This window comes from Eretmochelys imbricata, chromosome 4 (assembly GCF_965152235.1).
Source record: "Eretmochelys imbricata isolate rEreImb1 chromosome 4, rEreImb1.hap1, whole genome shotgun sequence".
NCBI lineage: Eukaryota > Metazoa > Chordata > Testudines > Cheloniidae > Eretmochelys > Eretmochelys imbricata.
Window position 1 is genome coordinate 27,188,195 of NC_135575.1, and position 21,901 is coordinate 27,210,095.

At 38.9% G+C, this 21,901-nt stretch overlaps 1 protein-coding gene across 6 annotated transcripts in view; it reads left to right on the forward strand.

Annotated features, from left to right (window-relative positions):
- The window catches only part of SMARCAD1 (SNF2 related chromatin remodeling ATPase with DExD box 1), a 77,733-nt gene that overhangs the window by 33,458 nt on the left and 22,374 nt on the right, over positions 1 to 21,901 (forward strand). For 5 of the 6 annotated variants that reach the window (XM_077815031.1, XM_077815032.1, XM_077815030.1 and 2 more), the window contains 3 exons: positions 2,573 to 2,662; positions 3,588 to 3,672; positions 6,119 to 6,516. In XM_077815031.1, the coding sequence (XP_077671157.1) occupies positions 2,573 to 2,662; positions 3,588 to 3,672; positions 6,119 to 6,516 (573 nt within the window). Of the gene's footprint in view, positions 1 to 2,572; positions 2,663 to 3,587; positions 3,673 to 6,118; positions 6,517 to 6,795; positions 7,154 to 21,901 lie in introns of those variants that run through there. The other variant, XM_077815035.1, reaches the window with a different exon arrangement.

Genomic DNA, 21,901 nt, shown 5'->3' on the forward strand with positions numbered 1-21,901 from the left:
TGACTGATGTGGTGAGTTTTAAAGAAGCTTCCCTACTGTGCTTATGTGATCTAAAAATATGCCTAAGCACGTGATTCCCAGAGCTGGCTAGAAAATGCTGCTGGCCTTCATCCACTTGGTCACTTATCATTGGTGGCTCACGTGAAGTTATCTGGGTGGTAGAGAGATCTGGTTATTCTTTTTGTAGGCCCTACCGCACCCCATATTTGGAGTCGTTGTGTGGTGTCCCCCACTTGCTGATGTAGAAGTAACCTAATGTCCTACATCCTTCCCTGAGCTGAGCCCTTTTTGACCTTGACACTGAAGTCATCAAGACTTGCTGTTGGTGTGGATGTTGAAATGACCTGGAACCATAATTCTTTGAGTTTTTGTTCAGTACCTCATGGTGTCACCAACGGACTGGGACTTTTACTGGCTTCACTCCTGCTGTTTGACATGCTCTGGATCTTATCTTTGGGCTAGGCTGGGAGATACAAGGTGTGAAGATCAGATCACAACTTCATCTAGACCAAAGAATAAATGGTCAGTTTTCAGAATGGAGAGTGGTAAATAGTGGTGTCCCCTAGGGGTCTGTACTGCGATCAGTGCTGTTCAACATACTCATAAATGATCTGGAAAAAATGGGTACACGGTGAGGTGGCAAAATTTGCAGATGATACAAAACTACTCAAGATAGTTAAGTCCCAGGCAGACTGCAAAGAGCTACAAAAGGATCTCAAAACTGGGTGACTGGGCAACAAAATGGCAGATGAAATTCAATGTTGATAAATGCAAAGTAATGCACATTGGAAAACATAATCCCAACTTTACATATTAAATGATGGGGTCTAAATTAGCCAATGCCACTCAGTAAAGACATCTTGGAATCATTGTGGCTAGTTCTCTGAAAACATCCACTCAATGAGTAGCGGCAGGTAAAAGGGCAAACAGAATTTTGGGAATCATTAGGAAAGAGATTAATAAGACAGAAAATATCACTTTGCTTCTATATAAATGCATGATATGACCGCATCTTGAATACTGGGTGCAGATGTGATCACCCCATCTCAAAAAAGATATATTGGAATTGGAAAAGATACAGAAAAGGGCAACAAAAATCATTAGGGGTCTGGAACAGCTTCCGTGTGAGGAAAGATTAAGAAGACTGGGATTTTCAGCTTGGAAAAGAGACCACTAAGAGGGAATATGATAAAGGTTTATAAAATCATGACTGGTGTGGAAAAATTGACTAAGGAAGTGTTATTTACTCCTTCACATAACACAAGAACTAGAGGGTCACCCAATGAACTTAATAGGCAGCAGGTTTAAAACAAGCAAAAGGAAATATTTTTTCACACAATACACAGTCAACTTGTGGAAGGAACTCTTTGCCAGAGGATGTTGTGAAGGCCAAAACTATAACAGGGTTCAAAAAAGAAGTAGATCAGTTGATGGAGGATAGGTCCATCAATGGCTACTAGCCAGGATAGGCAGGGATGGTGTCCTGAGCCTCTGTTTGCCAGAAACTGGTAATGGGAGACAAGGGATGGATCACTTGATGATTACCTGTTCTGCTCATTCCCTCTGAGGCATCTGGCATTGGCCACTGTCAGAAGACAGGATACTGGGTTGGATGGACCATTGGTCTGACCCAGTATGGCCGTTCTTATGTTGATTTTTTTTTTTTATATTGTTATCATTAGTGAGTCCATAACAGAACTGTGAGTAGAATCTGGAAATCCTGGCTCCTGTTTGTGAGCTTTAATTGCTAGGCCACATTCCCTGTTTCCTGTAAACCAGTAGGAGCTATAATTATACTAGACTCTGTGTTGGACATCTTTTGTCAGGAAATCTTTTATCAGGGTTTCGTATAATTGTGTTGTGCCTTAATATGATATTCCATTTCCTGAGATTTTACATTTGCCAAAATTCTGACACAAGGTTGAACTTCATAATGGCTTTAAAGGGCCATTTTTTAACGTGCAAAATTCCATTGATAACAATGTGGGTTGCATAAAATCTCTCACTTGAGTAATTGGCTGTTTCAGTTGTTTTAACCATGTCTGCCTTCCCTTTCCCTCTCTACAAGAAGAGTTGTCAAGACTGAATTATTTTCTCCAAAATGTCATGTTAAAAAAAAATAAATCAACTTGATTGAGCACTGTTGGTTAAAGAATCATATAGATCATATAAAACCACTCTTTTTTTTTTTTTTAAAGAGGAACTGAAATGATTTTAAGTTGGCCAAGATCCGTTTATTGTAATTTGGTAAAGAACCTAAAATTTTTGATGTCTTTTATTTCTTATTGAATTCAGACTTTTTCCTCTTTCAGTACTCTAAGAATTTTCTATACCATTCTTGGAGAGTTTTGTCTAATTTTGAACACAGTTATAAATGAAGAAAACAGTATTAGTCACTTATTTCTGTCTGCACAGCTCAGATATTTCTGCACATTGTTTTTATCATTCAAAGGGTGACTATTTAAAAGGTAAGCAAAGTTAGGCATGTTATTTCATTTTTGTTTGAGTAGTAGTATTATGATGCATTAAGTGAAATGATCTCTAAAATTGCTACATCTTTTCTGAACCGTAGCTAGAAGGGGCAGAATCTCAAAAAGAATGGGAAAAGCAAGAAGTTCTTGTAAAGAAACTGCAAAATAAATTTCCCAGTTTGGATAAAGAGGTAAGCTATCGTGTGTCTTTTGGGGACAAACCTACTGTTTTATATAAGTATATAAGAATGTAATAAGTGCACAGGACCAGATTTTAAACCCCATTCTACCCGCTTAACCACTTACCTGGCTAAGGGGAATTTCTAGGTGGCATGGAGCCAGCCAAGTGACCCGAGCACAAGTAGTGTTTCTAGGGAAAGGGTTCATGGCAGGAACACTTTTCTGCTGCTTCTGTTGGTCTCTTGAGACTGTATGCAATTGGACATATTTTAGAATATGTAAATCCTGTTGGCCCACCCTCTGGTCCTGCACTAAGCATGGGTTGGCCAGACCAGAGAGTCTGACTCTCAGTATGAATGTATGTGAAAATTATTCAGGTATACTACATTATTTTATCATTAAAATATTCATGTTGTTTTTAGAATTCAACTTTTTTTTTTAAACTGGAGTAGACTTATCTGTATAGATAATTACATGGGATACGTGGTTTTTAGAGGAAGAATGATTAGAAACATGGTTGTATAAAGAGCTGAAGTAGATCAGCAGTCAAGTAGAGAATTCAGTCAGCTTTTAGTGGTTTTATATTTTAAATGTGGAAGATCAAGTATACTATCTATTAGGAAGATGGTAAGTTGATGTTGTGCAGTATTCTGACGTTTGTGTACAGCGTTTCCTTGTGTTTTTATCGAGAATACTGTTAACTCTAATTAGAAGACCTGTTGCATCATAGGACGATAACTGAAGTTAGGAACAGTTTTAAAAAAATAGGTGCTTATTTACAATATATTTTGTATGCATCGTGCATCCTGTGCATAAACGTATGGATTAATCAAAGGTTTTATCCCATACTTGTTTTGAGAAGTGTTGCTCTTGTTCTTAATTGTTAAAGAATATATTTTTTGCATAATGGTGAGATAATAAATGTTGTTTTAATAGGAATTGAAAGATGTACTTCAAGAACATAACTGGGTGTTTCATGAAGCACTGGAGTCTTTAAAAGTATTTGCAGAAGACCAACAGGGTAAATAAAGACAGATTTACAGTCTACTTTATTCTGTAATAAAATAACAGATGTCAGAAGTGTACATCTCCCCAATGTCTAAATAAGACAGTCCTGACAGTGATTAAGATAATATCTTAAAAGTTGCAGTGATGAGCAAAAACAGTTTTAAGGGGGGTGAAAGAGAGGAAAAGAACGTAAAAGAAAGTTTATATGTTGAATTTGCATCCTATTTTTATGGAGTTGCATGCCTTTTTATGTGGAAATTAGGGCAAGTATATTGGTTTGTCAAGTGCAAAGCATAACTCCCTATTGGTTTATATGAAAACATGTTTGTGATAAAACGTCAAACATGATTCTCTTTGAATTGAGTAGTTCAAAAAGTACTAATTTCAAGGCAATAAGTCTATCCTGTTTAAGAAGTCTTTTAGCACAGAAGTAATATTGAGACTGTATTTAGGGTGAAATAATGCGAACAATATTCTTAAAAGTCCAGTGAAATACCGGTACATGAGATTTGATAGAAATAAGCATTATATCACTGACAAATCTGCAGACGATTACAAAGGAAATATCCCATATTTAATGTGAGCCGATATCTTAATTCTTTCATATTGCAGTAGTGCCAGAAAGCACCAGTCAAACTCAGGAACCGCAGTGTGCTTGCTACAGTACAAAAGTGGAGACTATTCCTGATTCGAAGAACTTACAAAATGAAATATCATTTCAGTTGTGTTCCCATTAGAATATGTATGTCACAAATACATAAACAAATGTATCTTTTTAAATCAAGTCCATTGGTGATGTGATTAAAATCTCCAAATTGAGTTTCTTTAAAAGGCAAGGCCGAGCTACAGAAACAAGACTTCACACATGCAAAAGGCTATTTTACACAGGTCTTTTATTACTCTAGTTCTCATAGAATCATAGGACTGGAAGGGACCTCCAGGGGTCATCTTGCCCAGTCCTCTGCACTCTTGGCAGGACTATTATTTAGACCAGTCCTGACAGGTGTTTGTCTAACCTGCTCTTAAAAACCTCCAATGATGGAGATTCCACAACCTCCCTAGGCAATTTCTATAATTTTCTCTGTTTAAGACTTTTTATGTTTTCATGTTTCATTGTTGGCAGAATATGTTGGTAAAATATGAGGGGAAAAATACAGAATCAAAATTATAGATTAGGATCATATTATGTTTATTATGCGCAGCTGTGCACTTGCTTCCAGGAAGAGTGGTGAGAATTTATTCCCAGAATTACAGAGGCTGTATCTTCGGGTGTATCAACACAACAAAATAATTTGTTTGTTTAGATAGTATATGATGGGCTGTTGGATCGCTATAGGCTGATAGGTGGATAAATGTGCTGTATATATTATGGAAACAACCTATAATAGGTTTGTGCATGAATGTAATAACTTGTACTTAAGTGTGCTTCTCGAAGAATCATTGGGACAGGATAGTGCTTTTTACGTGATCTCTTGCATGGAGATGAAGATATCAGTGTTGAAAGGTAGCTGCTCATTGCCTTTCCTTAGTAGGAAAAAGAGCTGCTTAGGATTTATCAACCTAAAGCATAGGTAGACAGGAGAATAGACATTCCAGTATTAATAGTATTAAAGTATATTTTTAAATTGAGGGGTCAAAAGGATACACCTTGACTGTTTTTTGCCTAAAAAGGACTACTAATTTATTTTAACAAAAAAAATGAGTTATTTTCTTTGAAAACATGATTAGGGTTATAAAAAATCAGAAGTTCATTACTGAACCAAAAACATTTTGTTTTAAAAGCTCGAGTTGCTCAAGTTACTTAACGTTTGCATGTTTTTGGTGTCCCGCCCGAAATGCTGCTGTGAGATGTACTAAAGAGAGACTAGGTTTATGCTTTTTTTGTGGTGAAAGCATGTGTTAAATCAGGCTTGTTTGCTTAATCTATCGTCGTCATTTTTTTTTTTCCGGGGAGCAGGGGAAAACTATTACATTAAAATCAAACTTTTGAGTCAGACTCCTTCGACATATTACAATTTTGACCATTTTTGCCTTGATGCAGTTAATTAAATCATTGCGTGACTGGCAGTGTAACTTAAGTCCTACTAATATAGATACTCTGAATTTATATTAATGATAGTGAACAAGTTGAAATTACTTGACTTTTAATTAGAATTGTATGAAGTGTTTTGATCTTATGGTTTAAGTCTTTTCATTGTGATTCCAATTACTTGATGATTTTGTATTTGCTGTGGTAGTTACCACATCTTTCTAAATATACAGGGAAAGGTTCCAAAGGCAGATTGAGTTAAGTTTTACAGTTAGTAAACTGAAATTTGTTCCGTTCTATATATAAAGCAGAGGAGAGTGCTGGCATTTACATGAGCCTTTATTTTGAAAAGCAGCAATTCTTTTGAAGATTTTTTGCTCTTGAACAATGCATCTTATTTGTCATTTACTTTTTTACATTACATACACAGATGTGCAATATCCTTCCAAAAGTGAAGTTTCTAGTTGGAACGAAGTCTCCACAAATAGCAAAAAGCACTATAATAATGACACTAAAGTGAAGGTGAAACAGAAATCTTCTGCAAAAGCTCAGAATGGCTTTAGGAAAAAAGATAAAGGCAAAAAAGGGGTTTGGAGGACTAAGAGAGAAACAGAAGATTCAGAATACGAGTCAGCTTCAGAAGGTGGTAGCTCCCTTGATGAGGACTACAGCAGTGGTGATGAAGTGATGGAGGATGGTTACAAAACTAAAATACTTAGCTTCCTGCAAGATGCTTCACTTGGTGAACTCACTTTAATTCCTCAGTGTTCTCAGAAAAAGGCTCAGAAGATAACGGAGCACCGGCCCTTTAATAGTTGGGAAGCTCTGGTAAGTCTGCATTCTTTTTTTAATATTACTACTGTGTTTATAGTCAAGGTATCTTCAGTCTAGGGAGGCATAGATGGGTGGCCTTATCCTGATTAGGCTAAAACACTATATACATTTTAAGCCAATAGCATTTCAAATAGTGTCATATGACCTAATTTTGAATGAATTAAGGGGCGATTTTCCTGAAAAACCCAAGCTGATTGGCTGGCAATACTGTCACTCATTCTTTAGCATAGAAACTTGGTTCATTTCACTGCAGAAGAAGAAATTAGAGCTTTCATTTAGGAAGGAGTTGTTTGCTCGCCTGTTCTGATCTGTTTTAGCTGAAAAACCATGCAGAAGGCAAGAATGTAGCAGAACTTACACTGCAGCTACTTTGAGCAGCAGCAACTTCCAAGGTAGCTCCATGATTGAAGATGTTAGCATGGATATTTTAAGCTTCACCATAGGAGAAGCAAATGTTTTGTTCTGTTTTTCTTTTAATATTGCAACTCAGTCACTAGCATGGTTTTGCTGGCTAAGCAGTGCGGCCATTTTAAGGATTGTAGCAGTCAGCTGTATTTTTAATCAAAAAGGTAAAAAGCATCAGGAAACCTAAAAGACATACTGTCACTGAATGGGAAAATATCAGTCACTGGTAAGTACGCGACGTACTGTCACTTCCTAGGTTTTATTTATTTTCAAATGTGTTCCATAATGTGTGTGTTTGCTTAGAGTTTTGTGTGTTTCAACAAAGTGAAAGACATCAGACCTGATCTGTGCAGCATTGTGATAGGAAATTCGAAGCACTCAGGCAGGAAACGTTGTGGATTTCAAAAGTTTTTCTTAATCTACTGTGTGATGGCACTGGCTTTTGGAGCAAATATGTTTACAGGCCCTTTTAAAGATAACTGATATAGTTTTTTCATCAGTATGTGTTTAAAAAAAAAAAAGTCTATTGTGTGCATGTTTTTGAGAGTTGTTTTTTAAAAAAGGTATCTTTTTATACTTAAAGAGGAAGACATTGTAATACAATGTAACCTTGCACTATTTTTTGTGCAAATATTTCACACCATAAAAGTGTGAGATCTGGATCAGATATTTCAGAAAATTACATTAATAATCACATAAGTCATAAAGTATTCAAAAAATATAGAAGTACAGCTTCACAAATATGCTGCAAAAGAAATTCGTTTTGCCTGAAGCCTTTGGCTTCTTAAAGAACATCTGTCATAATTCTGTTCCTTTCCGAACTTGTTGGGCTTTGCCTGAGCTGATTCTTTGGAAAAGTATTTGCTGAAGGGCTGCCTTCTCCCTCTCTATTTGCTAAAATATTTTAACAGAATCAAGTTGTATGGGCTTGTTTGATTGAATTCAAAATATTTCTTTCATATAGATTGCCTTTGTCAGCACTCACATGTTTCTATAGTTGCTGTAACCATATGCCGAAAATGTAACTAAGATATAGCAAACTAGTTTTTAGCAGATGTTTAATAGGGATATAGTTTTAATTGTTTTTTAAAAAATCCAGTATTCAGCAACCCAATACTTTCCCTACTAACTAATAAATTGGAATAATATAACAGATTGGATATTTCTTTTTTTATTAAAAATTTAAAACTAAGCCCACTCTCCAAGATTTTTTTCTCCAAACTTTTTCACATGTAAAATACATGGTAGACTATTACAAATTATCCTGGCTTGTACAGTATTAGAAAAAAAACTTGTAAACCAAAAATGATAAGGTTAAGGGCTAGCAGTGTATTACAATAGATATCCAGAAACTGTAGTAAAAGCTTCATAAATGCATCATATAGGAAGGCTTGCATTTCAGTTACCAAGAGTACTGCTGTATTAGAGATAGGTGGAAAAGTTAATTTTCTGAGAGTTGAATTGAAGGTCTTATTCTATGAAAAATCAAGTCTCAGCTCTAAAGAATGCTTTTTTCTGTTCTGAAAAATCAACATCTTAATTGCATTGTACTGGACAATAATCTTTAAATGTAGTGTGTCAAGGAAATGCAGATTGTTGTAACTATTAGGAATATTTTGAAGTTACTTAAAATTGAATCTTAATGGCTGAGGCAGATTATATAGCTATTTCTTCTGATGAAAAGTAGAAAGTATAAGGATATAATAGTGAAAAATGTGTTGGAATAAATAATTCTCGTTCATTAAAGGGGAGGTAGTTAAATATGTAAAGTATAGGCAGTTGAATGGTAAATATGGTAACATTAAATATGTACAAAGAATATGGAGTGGAACCATAGAGAAGTGGCATTAAACCTAAAAAAGTTGGTGTCCCTGTTCATAAAAGCAAGGCTTTACTATGGTGGAAACATTTAAGTTGGCTCACGCTAATTTAATGACATCTACAAGGGTATAGTTACAGATTTTAAAAGAAAACCGTCTAATAGTACTTTTGGGGTAATGTGGATCACTGTCAAGGTGGATTTCATTCAAATAGTCATTCTGCTAAGTTACAACTTGAATATTTCCTTGGAACTTTAATTAGGTACCTACTTTTATTTATGTAGTTGATACTTTCACATTAAAGTCCTTGTGACTTTTTAAACTGTAGGAACATTCATGTTGTGAAAATACTGGCGAATGTAATTTATTGGGATGCATGTTTTCTAATCAAGGAGTATGCATGTCTGGGTCACCTAGTTCTTAGCAAATATTTAAATTGTTGGTAAAGTTACTTTATTCTTCAATTGTGGGAATTGCTGGATTTTTGTAGTTTGTATTCATCTTTTTCTCCTGTTGCAGATTTTTGAAGGTTCTATACATTATGATCAGAAATGTAGCTAACTGAAAACTTTCTCCCGATCCCTTTTTAATCTTCCAACAATATTGAATAGACAATGTGTTTCTAATTTGTTTTATTCAAACCCATGTTAGTGTGTGCTTCAGTTCAAGGCAGGGTGAAAGAAATGTGCATACGACTTATTGTAATATATTTTGCCAGTAATTCAGAAAGTTACAGCACTTTTTCTCCAAATTCAAGATTTTTTGAATATTGTCTTCCTGTTGTTCTGGTAGATTAGTGGCTTTTTATGGAGGGACAATGTGTATTTCTCTTAACAGTGTCCTTTATCTTAGTATGGCCATTTCAAAATGCAGCTGATTGAAATTTGGTTTAAGACCAAATGTTTTAAATAATCTGTGCAGTATCAAAATCTGTTCTGTATTTTGCTCCTTGTTTTAACAAATGCTTTTTGTCATTCTGCTTAGTTTTTTTTTAAATATCATTAACTATAATAGTGATCAATACAGACTGTGCTTTCATAGTCTTTCAATATGCTTTCAAAATCGTAACTGATCAAGTTGGTAGATGACACACAAATTAAGGAAGTGGTAGGTAATGAAGATGACAGGTCACTAACTAAGAGCAATCTGGATATCTCGGTAAACTGGGCACAAGCAAACTGTGTTGTAATACGGTTAAATGTCCACGTATCTATCTAGGGACAAAAAAGGGTAGGCCATACTTACAGAATGGGGGACTCTAGTCTGGGAAGCAGTGACTGAAAAAGATTTGGGGGTCATGGTAGGTCATTAGCTGAACCTGAGCTCCTATTGTGATACTGTGGCCAAAGGAGCTAATGCGATCCTGGGATGCGTAAACAGAAGAATTTTGAGTAGCAGCAGAGAGGTTATTTCACCTCTAACTTTGGCACTTGTGTGACCATGGCTAGAATACTGTCCAGATCTGGTGCCCACAGTTCAAGAAAGATGTTGATAAATCTGAGAGCGTTCAGTGAAGAGCCACGAGAATGGATTTAGAAAACATGACTTAGAGTGACAGACTCCAAGAGCTCAATTTATTGAGTTTAACAAAGAGAAGGTTAAGGGGTGTCTTGATTATAGTCTGTAAGTACCTACATGGGGCATAAATATTTTATCATGGGCTCTTCAGTGTATCAGAGAAAGGTATAATGTGATCCAATGACTGAAGTTGCAGCTAGATAGAATCAGACTGGAAATAAGGTTTAAATATTCAACTGACAGAGTAATTAACCATTGGAACAATTTATAAAGGTTTGTGTTGAATTCTTCATCACTGACCATTTTTAGATCAAGATTGGATGTTGTTCTAAAAAGATCAGGTCTAGGAATTATTTTGGGGAAGTTCTGTGGCTTGTGTGAGGTGAGACTAGATGGTCACAATGGTAACTTCTGGCCGAAGAATCTACCAGTCTGTGAATCTGTCTTTATAGAACATGAGAGCTGAAATGTGAAAGTTAATAACATTTTCTCAGATAATTCAAACTGCCAGTAAAATAAGGTTACTTGATCGCAGCCCACTATAGTAGGATCTCAGTGGAGGCAATGAATGAGATTCTGTGCTGTGTTTCTGACAGACACAACACAGAATTTTAGACCAAGGGTTGAGGTGGTTGGGGCTAAGGTGGCTTTAAGTATCCCTTGCACCCCATTTGAGCCTGCACTGTTCTTTTGGCTGGAATAGCCCACATCATAACTGTGAGACAGCCCTGGAGACCTATCTAAATTATGGTAGTACCCAGAGGCTGCCATATGGGTCACTTGACTTTGTGCTTTGGGTCCTGCCCTGGCATGCCCCTCCCAGCCCTGCCTCTGACATATCATCCTCTGTGCTAGGTAGGGTTGACAACCCTCCAGGATTGGCCTGGAGTCTCTAGGATTTAAAGATAAATCTTTAATTAAAGATTATGTCATGTGATGAAATCTTCAGGAATACATTCAACCAAAACTGGCAACCCTAGTGCTAGGGTTTGAAAAGGGGCCTTGGAAGGCCATCTTAAGATCTTCTTTGGTATCTGTGCAGTAGGAGTTTCTCTGCAAGCAGAACTGAGCTTTTTAGGTATCCTTAACACTGCTGTTGCCCTTTTTACCAGGCATAAAGGGGCCAGAGTAGGGATGACAATGTCATCCTATGGGGTTAGTCCATTGTGAACAAACTGTTCTGACATTTTTAGAATTAAGGACAATTTTAATTTGAAAGCCCGTCACTGCCATCTATGCGCTCGCTTTCAGCGTGACTGTGGTAATTAGAAGAGGTGTTGAGTAGAACTTTTGAATGTGAACACTATTGTATATATTGGCCAAGAAAGATCTCAAGCTGCACATAATAGTTTGTGTTCTCATTGGGTTCTATTGAAGTAAATGCTACAAAGGCCTTTATTTTTGGAGGAAGTAAGGCATTCTAAAACTTTCCACTGTAAACTGTTCAAGCAAATGAGCTGAGTTATTTGAACAGAAATTAGTGTATTTGGGAACTTCAGTTGCATAACAAGAATTTTCTGGAACCCTCAATATTTTGAGTTCTTTTTAATGAACTTTCCCTTAACTCTATATTTAATATGTATGCCATATCTGTCATAACTTTCTGAAATCAGCCCTATGCAAAAGTTAAAATACAAATAGTCTTAATTTTTTACCCTAAAAGAATGGAAACTTGTTTAACCTCAAAAACATTCTCTCTTCACCCAAGCAACCTCTTGTTCTTATTGTTTTCATCTTTGTCTTGCCCAGTTCAAACCTAAACGCTCTTAGTATTTTTATCCTCTATTCTTAATTTAACATAAGTCCCAATCCCACAAGTACTGAGTTTTTAGTGTTTGCTACTATGAATATTTCCACTGAAAGTTATGTGACCACTGATGGTCTGAGCACTAAGCATAGAAGTACGTATCTGCAGGATCTGGCACTATCTGGACAGGAGTCTGCAGTGTCATTGCACATCTGTGGCATTTAAATTAGAATTTTTGTTACTAATACAGATGAATTGGAAACTGTCACCATTCTCCAACAAGAATTTGCAGTAAGATGTATTTCTGATGGAAATTGTTGTCTGGGCTGGAATCACCTCTTTAGGTTACCCAGCATTTCTCATTAAGACGAGTGTTCAGGTGCTTATGCCTTGGCTGAACTTTAACTGTTTGGGCTAAAATTTTCATGCTGCATGTTTATCTGAGGCTGAAATGTTTTGGAAAATTCCAAGAATGAGGCTAAAGAAAACTGCATTGTTTTGCCCATATTAAAAAATTCCAACAGTCTTTTCTTTGAAACGCTCTACCGATCCTATGGTTTGAGAGATTTGAAATTTTGCGTGGGGTGACTTTGTCTCAGGGATGTGCCTTTTGCACTCTCTGTGAAAATCTGCCCAAAGTTGCCCAAATTATAACAAAATATTGCAGTTTGCACATACTCAGTAGAGACTTATTTTAGCAGCTGAATTCACTGAACATTTTATCCTATTTGGGTACACTCCAGCCTGGTGCCGAACAGGCTTTCCCTCCCATTGCAATTCCGGGTTGCTGCAAGCCATGTCAAGTTTGGGTCTTGGTACCAGAACTGAGACCAGGGAGACTGCCTCTCCTGTGTTCTAGTGTCCCCCTTGCTGGGTCCAGACGATATGTGTGTGGAAGCTCCCTGGTTGGAATGCAGAGGAGACAAGAACTGGACCGGAGCTGGTACAGGATGGGGAGAATTGGGACTGGCAGCTAGGAAGGAAATGAAGTAGGGAGAACGGCTATCACATGGGGAGCAATGGGAGTCTGGGACTGAGAACCAGTGCGGTGGGAGAGGGAGCCAGATTGGATGAAGAGCCCTGGTGCGGGAAGAGAACTGAAACCAGCTGGGCAAAGAGAATGGCATGAGCAGCTGGAACGGGGACATACGGGATATGCCTACACGGCAATTAAAACCCACAGTTGGCGTAGCCTGAGTCAGCTGGAATGGCTTAGCAGCTGTTTAATTGTGGTATAGGCAGCTGTTTGGGTCCACTAGAGTACACACCCCTGCAGAGCTTGAAATGGAGTCCAAGATTCCTGAGTCTCACCATTCCTCTGCTGTCAATAAATATCTGTGAAACCCACTGGCAAAGTGTTTCGTCCCATTCTAGTGCTGGTCCATATTGAGGATGACAACCTGCTACTTGCATCAGTTACCACTTCATCTCAAATAGCAGAGGTGACCAGTAGGCTCCCACATGATGGAATTTGTTTGCTTTTTAAGAAGAAAAACCTAGGGAGTTACCCTTTTGTGTGTGTGCAATATGGTAGTCTTCAATTTCATGATTACACAATCTCTGCCTCATTGAGAGCACAGGGTTAATTTACTCTGAAAACAAATCGGGGTTATGTAGCAATGGAGACTGTTTGTAGGGACCATGAATCAATGGTTGCAAAAGTTAGAACGGGGTGGGCAATTTCTCTGCCTGAGGGCCGCATCTGGGAATAGAAATTGTATGGCGGGCCATGAATGCTCACAAAATTGGGGTTGGGGTGCGGGAGAGATTGAGGGCTCTGGTTGCAGATGAGGGCTCTGGGGTGGGGCTGTGGATGAGAGGTTTGGGGTGCAGGAGGGTGCTGCGGGCTGGGATCGAGGGGTTTGGAGAGCAGGAGTGGGGTCAGGGCTGGGGCCTGGGGAGGGGCTCGGGTGCAGGCTCCAAGCGGCACTTAGTTCAAGCAGCTCCCAGAAGCAGTGGCATGTTCCTTCTCTGGCTCCTTTGAGGCGGTGTGGCCAGGCGACTTTGCATGCTGCCCCATCTGTAGGCATCACCCCTGAAGCTCCTATTGGAGCCCCGGAGGGGGCCATTGGAGCACGTAGGAGCCAGAGCGGGGCAATGCCGCCGCTTCCGGGAGCCACGTGGTGCAGCCCCTGACCCAGCGCCCCGGCTGAAGCGCCAGAGCGGGGCCAAGCCCCAGACCCCGCTCCCCAGCAGGAGCTCGCAGTACAGATTAAAACGGCTCGCAGGCCGGATTCGGCACACAGGCCATAGTTTGCCCACCCCTGAGTTAGAAGATGTGAAGTGAATGAGGCAGAGGATTGCAGGAAGAGAAATATGGTCTGATAGGTCTGTTGCCCTGGAGAACTGAATTCTCTCCTTGCTTCTCCTGCAGAGTTTCTGTGCAGTGCTAGTCAAATCACTTAAACTGACCTTTATGCAGGTGATCACTCATTTTGTGTTCCTCATTTTTCAGGTGCCTGATGTGAGATTGTGTGGTTTAATTTGCAAACACACCAAACACTAACACCTGCAGTTAAACTCAGTGGTAGCTGTACATTGAACTTATAAATTGCTATGTAATGTGAAAGACTGGCTTAAAAAAACAAGAGAAGCGATCTTAGATGTCTCAAATTGGGCACCCAGAGTGGATCCTTTTGACACTAATCTCTGTGCCTCAGTTCTCCCTCTGTGAAATGTGGATAGCATTCCTTCATCTGATAGCATTATGCACATATATTTATTGATGTTTCTGAAGCGCTTAAAAACTATAGTGACGAGTGCCCTGGAAAAGCCCATAGGAAATGAATCAATCGGTCTTTGAGAGTACGGCTTGAATAATGTTCCAGAAATAAGGGCCAAACATAGAACAATGAGGCAAAAACAGAATACTGAATAACTGTTCATTAAGTTTCAGAGTAGCAGCCGAGTTAGTCTGTATTCGCAAAATGAAAAGGAGTACTTGTGGCGCCTTAGAGACTAACCAATTTATTTGAGCATAAACTTTTGTGAGCTGCAGCTCATTTCATTGGATGCCACAAGTACTCCTTTTGCTCATTAAGTGAGCATCATTCATCCTGTGCACTGAATAAGTCAGGGATCCTGTGGGAAAAAGTTATCTTTTTACTGATATATTTGTGATTAAAATCTCGTCTCCTTAACTGACTGGAGGTACCAAAAGAAAACCCACCTGTCCCAACCCAAATCTCATTAGAAAAATGGAAGGGGCAAATGAAGAAAAGATAACAATAGGAATGGCACATACAGAAGAATTCACATTTGTTTATTGAAATGAACAAACAAAGTAAAATCTTAAACCTTCTTGCCAGAGTTATTTTTATCCAGCATTGAGGTAAAAATTGATGTAAGGTGTATCCAGGAAACTCGTTGCTTGGTGGTAGCTACTTGGTTATAGTATGCTCCTATCCATATTTCACTGGACAGTGCTTCAAGAGTCCTATAAAAGCTGTTGAGTTGTGTCCATCGTCTGTGGGACTAAGAAGTCTGTAGCCTAAACAATGTGTCTTTTTGGGGCCGAATTTTAAAAAAATGCATGTATTATGGCCCACTTAACTGTGCACGCTTCTGAAAAATCCAGTCCTAAGTCTCTAGTGATCCCATGTGAACATGGAGCTAAGCACCTGAACTTCTCTGACACAGTAATACCGCTTTTTTTTTCTTTTTTCCTGTAGATAATTCAGAATGGCAGATAAAATTCATCTTGTTGTAACTTGGAGATGAATGCTGATATGAAATAAAATATGTGGTTTTATAACAGATGGCTTCAATTTCAGTGCATTTATTTATAGATAACAGGATTTATATTCATGCCAACCAGACCTTTAGGCATTTGGACTCTTATTAAAAGTCACATTCTTCATGGCCGTTTTTAACGAAAGATGTTTTTCAGAAAACTTACTTGCAGGTATCTACATGCAAATCCCAGAATTGCTTAAATTAGAGGGATTTGGTAAGATTTTTCACTTTTTGTTTAAACAAAAACCCAAACACGCAAACTGCCAGGGAAGGATATCCTTTTATTGGTACACTCACTGAATTAAAGTGAGATGTAATTGTTGAATTGACATTAGCAAACCAGGTTTGTGTTCATTTCATATAGGTTCTTTACAGATAAACTCTGCAGTTATGGGGAGCGGAGAAGAGATTGAGCAATTTAAAAGTTCAGCTTTTTCGTTGTATGATCACTGGGTATCTTGTATAAGGAAGGGAAAGTTGTATAGGATGTTCGGATACTACTTGTTTTAAGAGGTTTCAGAGTAGCAGCCATGTTAGTCTGTATTCGCAAAAAGAAAAGGAGGACTTGTGGCACCTTAGAGACTAACCAATTTATTTGAGCTTAAGCTTTCGTGAGCTACAGCTCACTTCACGCATAAGCTTTCGTGAGCTACAGCTCACTTCATCGGATGAATCCGATGAAGTGAGCTGTAGCTCACGAAAGCTCATGCTCAAATTGGTTAGTCTCTAAGGTGCCACAAGTACTCCTTTTCTTTTTACTTGTTTTAAGTTAGACTAATATACCAAATTTTACCAGAGCACCCTGTTATCTATAATTCTGTGAAGAACATGTTGAAAAGTTAATTTAATAATAATAATAGCAGTAATAATACTGAAGACTGTCAAATATAAGTGTTTTTAGGTGTTCTCAATTTAATATTGTTTAAGTTAAAAATACTTATCATTTCCCTCTTTAAACTGAAATATATTTTGCACTTAATGTTTTCTGCCTGAGGATAACAAACCTAGCCCCTAATCCTGTAATGATAGGTGTTGATTGACCTCTGACCTAAAGCGAATCCCCACTGATTTCTGTGGAGCTTCATGCAGATAAAAAAGGTCCACCTCCAATGTCTTCATGAAGAATCAGGGTTGAGCCTTTCAATGTCCCTTTGAGGCAGTTAAGCCTTGCTAGTTTTACAGTTAAGGAAACTGAGGCCCAAAGTAAGTGCTTAGTCACACATGGGGCAAGTGGCAGAACTTAATAGAATCCCCCTCTCCTTATTGCCAGTCATTACTTCAAGCCTATCTTTGCGTATGAATCTGGGTAGCGACACATGTCGAGGTTTCTTGTCAGCCATTCCTTCCAGTGGTTGGAAGTTAAAATATTATTTAAAACCCTACAAATATTGATTCTGTTTGTATTATATCAGAGTGAAAAGATACCAAGTGTTGAGGAATTGCAAACAAATGAAGGTGATGTGTGTAGATTTTAAGCAGGCATGTGACAGAAGAAATGAGGCTACATGTTAGAATAAACAGTGCCTGACTGCCCACAAAATTATTCCCAGGTAAAGAGTTTTGTGCGTTGATTAAAGGGAGAAATATAGTGTGAAATAATAAGAGGGTTGCCTTTGGCTGTAATTGGTTACTCTGTTCCATTTCATTAACTTCAAGTTCAGAATAAGGCAATGAAAGTAGACATTGATTATGTGTGATGTACAGATAAGCTACAACATGGATTCTGAACTTGGTGGTTGCAAACAGGTCTGGGGGATTCTAACCATCCTCCCTTTATTTTTATGGCTAGATGGCAAAGAGTTCCTAAAGCATTTTTGGTTGTTAACATGTTGAGAACCCCTTGGCGAGGAAATACTATTGTTGCGAGGCTTCTATCTGTCTAAACTAGAGCGCACTTCAGGCTCCCAGATCCAAGATTATATCTTGAACATATGGTGAACTCCAGAAAAATAAAAAGTAACAAAGGAAATGGACCAAGGTGAAGGAGAGACTATTGTAAAGTTTTTAGAATACAGTCCTGGAATTCTGACTTGTGTTCTTCCAATTCACTTGATGTGACTCTTGGAAAGTTAACCTCTGTGCCGCAGTTCAGACCTCTGTAAAACAGAGCATTACTAACTTTACAAAATACTTTGAGAGCCTCTGCTGAATGGTGCTAGAAATGTGCAGTGGTGGTAGTAATAATGAAATTAAATGAGATTGCGTAGCGCTGTGAAGTTTGATACATGATGTGGAATAATAGATGGAAAAACTGTTCTAGTAGAAGTAATTGGAGAATATGAAAGCCACTCTGAAGAAGGTACATTATGAAATGTCTTCAGTATAGTGCAGTGTAACCTTAAGGAAAGTGTTCAGGCAAGGACTAGAAAATTGAGCTTTGTGGCGTAAATGGTGCTGATGAGAAGACTCACTTGGAGAATGAAATTATCATCCCAGCAGAAAGTGAGATTAGGCAAGCACATGCATGACTGAGGGTTTCTAAAGCTGAAATGTGAAGGGACCAAGTTCAGATAAAGGAACCAGTGTTTTGCAGATGCTATGGGAAGGTCAGTTATTTGGCAACTGCAGAAACTTGACATAGCCTGTGGAGGGAACTATCTCAATTTATCTACTTCAGTACTTTACGAACATATCATAGTTACGACACTATATTAGGGGGGCGACTAAGGCCGCCCTCTTGTGCTAGGTCCTGTTGTGATGCTCCCTGGGGATACCCAGGGTTGTGAGGTATCCCGCAACTTCCTCCCCTTAGCATCAGGGAGCTTTGTCCATCCCTGCCAGGTGACTGCTGACACCCCGAGTCACAGGCAACTCAAGCACTTTCCTCTCAGCCCAGGTGTGCACCATTGTCCCTCTGCAACCTGACGCATTCCAGCCCCAGCTTCTCTGACCGTCCCCCTGGAGTGTGAAGACTGTATCCACTGGACACTCGTAGAATTTACCAGACCTGCCGTTCCCAAAGGAGCGGTTACGCCACAGCTTACTGGTTACACCTTAGGTTCTAGCTCTGCTTGACACAGAGCACTTAGATTTGTTTGTTCCGTAAACATATTTTTGTTTTCATTATAAAGAATAGATATTTAAACTATAGCAAACAGGATTAATGGAAACAAAGGTTATATACAAAATCAAATCATAACACATTCTAGCACATAAGCTTAGCTAACGAGATGCACTCTTGTCCAATGATGCACTGCTTCCCCCAACATCCTTCTCACAGCATTTTCCAACCAGGATGCCTGAGACCCTCTCTTCATGAGATCAAACCCATTGGCAACTTGTCTCCCCAGATGGGGGATACCATGGCATCTTTCTGCACTCTTAGATGTGTCCAACCAGTCATTAGTTCTTCAGCTATGAAACAGGGATATTACTCCCTCCCCCATTTTTTTTAACCTCTTCCTTTTAATTTTTCTTCCAAAGTCCCTGCAAGATCTTCATTGGCATTTGATGTAGAATGCTAATAAACTTCTGTGGTCACAGTGGTCAGCTGCAGAGATAAGTGTCTCCCACCTCCTGTCTGGAGAAGTAGGTCTCAAGGCATGCTACCTCTGGGTGACCTGTGTTTGACTACAAGGCCTTAAGAACATAATTTCCACTGTGTGTGTCTGTGTGTGCTCACATCTCTTTACATATTACCCACCCATAGATTTTGCAGAGATGATGACCACCAGTGTATGACACCTGATTTCAGTGAAAATGTTACAAGACCCTTTTTGGTGACTTTGAATGTAAATACCAGACTTGGAGGGTCCCTGTAATTCTTATGCACCCCTCTGCTGTCTGCCAGGTGGCATCAAGAGATCCTTGGGTCACAACTGTACAGACACCCAGCAAGTTATGGTTTCTGACCCAAAGAGCTTGTGGATATCTAAAATCAGGAACGGAGAAGGGAGTGTGAGGAAAGAGTAATAGGAACATGAATTTATATAGACCAGAGTATACAGTTAAATTGGGTGGCTTTATAAAAGGTGATGGAAACATTTAATGTGTTTCTCTTAAAACTCTTCAAGACATCCCTGCATCTTTGCACAAATAATTTTGTTCTTTAGCAACTTCTAAACCTTTTCCAAAACACAATGTCCTTTTAGAAACGTAATATGCACAACAGCACGTGTCATTGCAAATGAGGTCCAACAAGAGTTTTATGTAGTAAAATAACTATTTTTGTACCGGTTTTACTTCAGTTTATGGATTCATTTTATTTGCAGTACTGTGCCCCGGCACCTAGCTTTGCTTCACTCCACTTGTGACTTTCCTGAGAATGTGCTACCATTATCTTGCAGATAGTAAGCCCTCCACAGCACTGATTGTACAGTGCCCAGTCCAGTGGGGTCACAGTCCTGATTGGGACCTTTGTGCACTACCATTATACTCCTGTTTATTAACAACAAAGGTACAATTGAAATAAGTTTTCCGAGAGCAGCATATAGAGCTGCTGCTAGTTTGACATGGTTACCTGACCCCTAAACCTCCTATAAAAACAGCACACCTAGCAACATGTGCTCCTGACCTCCTACCACATCTCTGTGTATGAGTGCCCACCCATTTACATGAGAGTCAATGGAAAGGATGATTTCCAGCCAAGACTGTGGAGTTGAGGCTAAGGATTTATCTATACAGAAAGTTGTCCATTTCTCATTCTCTCACACACAATGGTTGCAGAACATGAGTCTGTGTAGCCTAAAACCACATTCTGGATTTAAGAAAAAAAATTAACTTCCAGCCCTGAGTCTCTTCTCTGTTAACAGAGGCTGGTGGGATGGTGCTCTGATGTTGGAAGCAGATTTCGCAGCAGCACCCAGAAAGCTGACAGCCATAGTCCTTACTGATTTTTTTTTTTTTTTCTGTGTGGAGGGGCACTCTTCTCTTTGCTGCTCCCTAAGGCTTCAACTTGGGAGGTGGAGGATACTACAGAGAAATGGGCCACTCCTCCCCTGTAAGCCACATGCATCTTTTTGAACTGGAGAGAGATGAATGCTGGCAGCAGGAAATCAGTGGTTAGGAAGCAGGGAGCCTGTTGAGAGCTGTGTCATCACTGCAGGGTAAGGAGGCTGCCCCGGCAGCTGGTCAGGACACATTCATGGGAAAACCCTTCCCCCATGTAGCTCTTTAAAAGAAATTGTTGGCTGCCTACAGCAGTTCCAGTGTCATGGTGGCATCCAATTTCTTGCTACTCCCATCAGCATGGTTAGACTCTGTGGAGCCCTTCCACCCAATTCCTCTGTTTGCTCCCCACAAAAACAACAACAAAATAATATTGGCTTCCCAGTGGAGGGAGAATAGATCTCTTAGGAGAAGTCATAGCCTGGGACTTGAGATCTAAGTACTGGTGCTGTTCAAATGTATGCTGCCCCACAAGCTGTCAGAGTAGTGGCCAGGCCCATGACTCAAGTGAGGAAATGGTTGGAGAAAAGTGAAAATGAGTCTAATTATGTTTTTGTCTCAAATCCAGTTAGTATCTAAAACTAAAAATGTTACATTTGGGAACTTTGAACTCCCTGCTAAATTGTCATGTTATTAATGTCATTGTTTTTATAAATTCTGCTTGTGCAAACCTCCGTATAGTATCCTCAGTTTTATAGCATTTTCTGTTGATAGTGACGCTAATTTTTACTTGCTCATCTTAAAGTGGGAGTATATTAAATAATCCTCGTTTGTTACAGTATCCAGTGTTAAAATCTGAAAGGAAGGACAACTAGAATGGTGAACAAAAATGGCCTTAAATTCTGTCAACTTTCATTATATTTTCATATTTCATATTTTTGTATATTTCTATTTGATAGATTTCATAGCCATAAGGTACAGTCGTGATCATATTATCTCACCTCCTGTATAACACAGGCAATAGAACTTCCCCAAAGTAATTCCTAGCGCACGTTGTTTAGAAAAAACATCCAAGCTTGATTTAAACATTGCCAGTTCACTGCCAACCTGGGTAAATTGCTCCAGTGTTAAAAATCTGCATCTTATTTCCAGTCTGATTTGCCTTGCTTCAACCTCCAGCCTTCAAATCGTATTATACCTTCCTCTGCTAGATTGAAGAGCCCATTATTAACTATTTGTTCCCTGTGTAGGTACTAATGAACCTTCTCTTTGTTAAGCTAAATAGATGGAGCTCTTCAAATATATCACTAAGGCATGTTTTCTAACC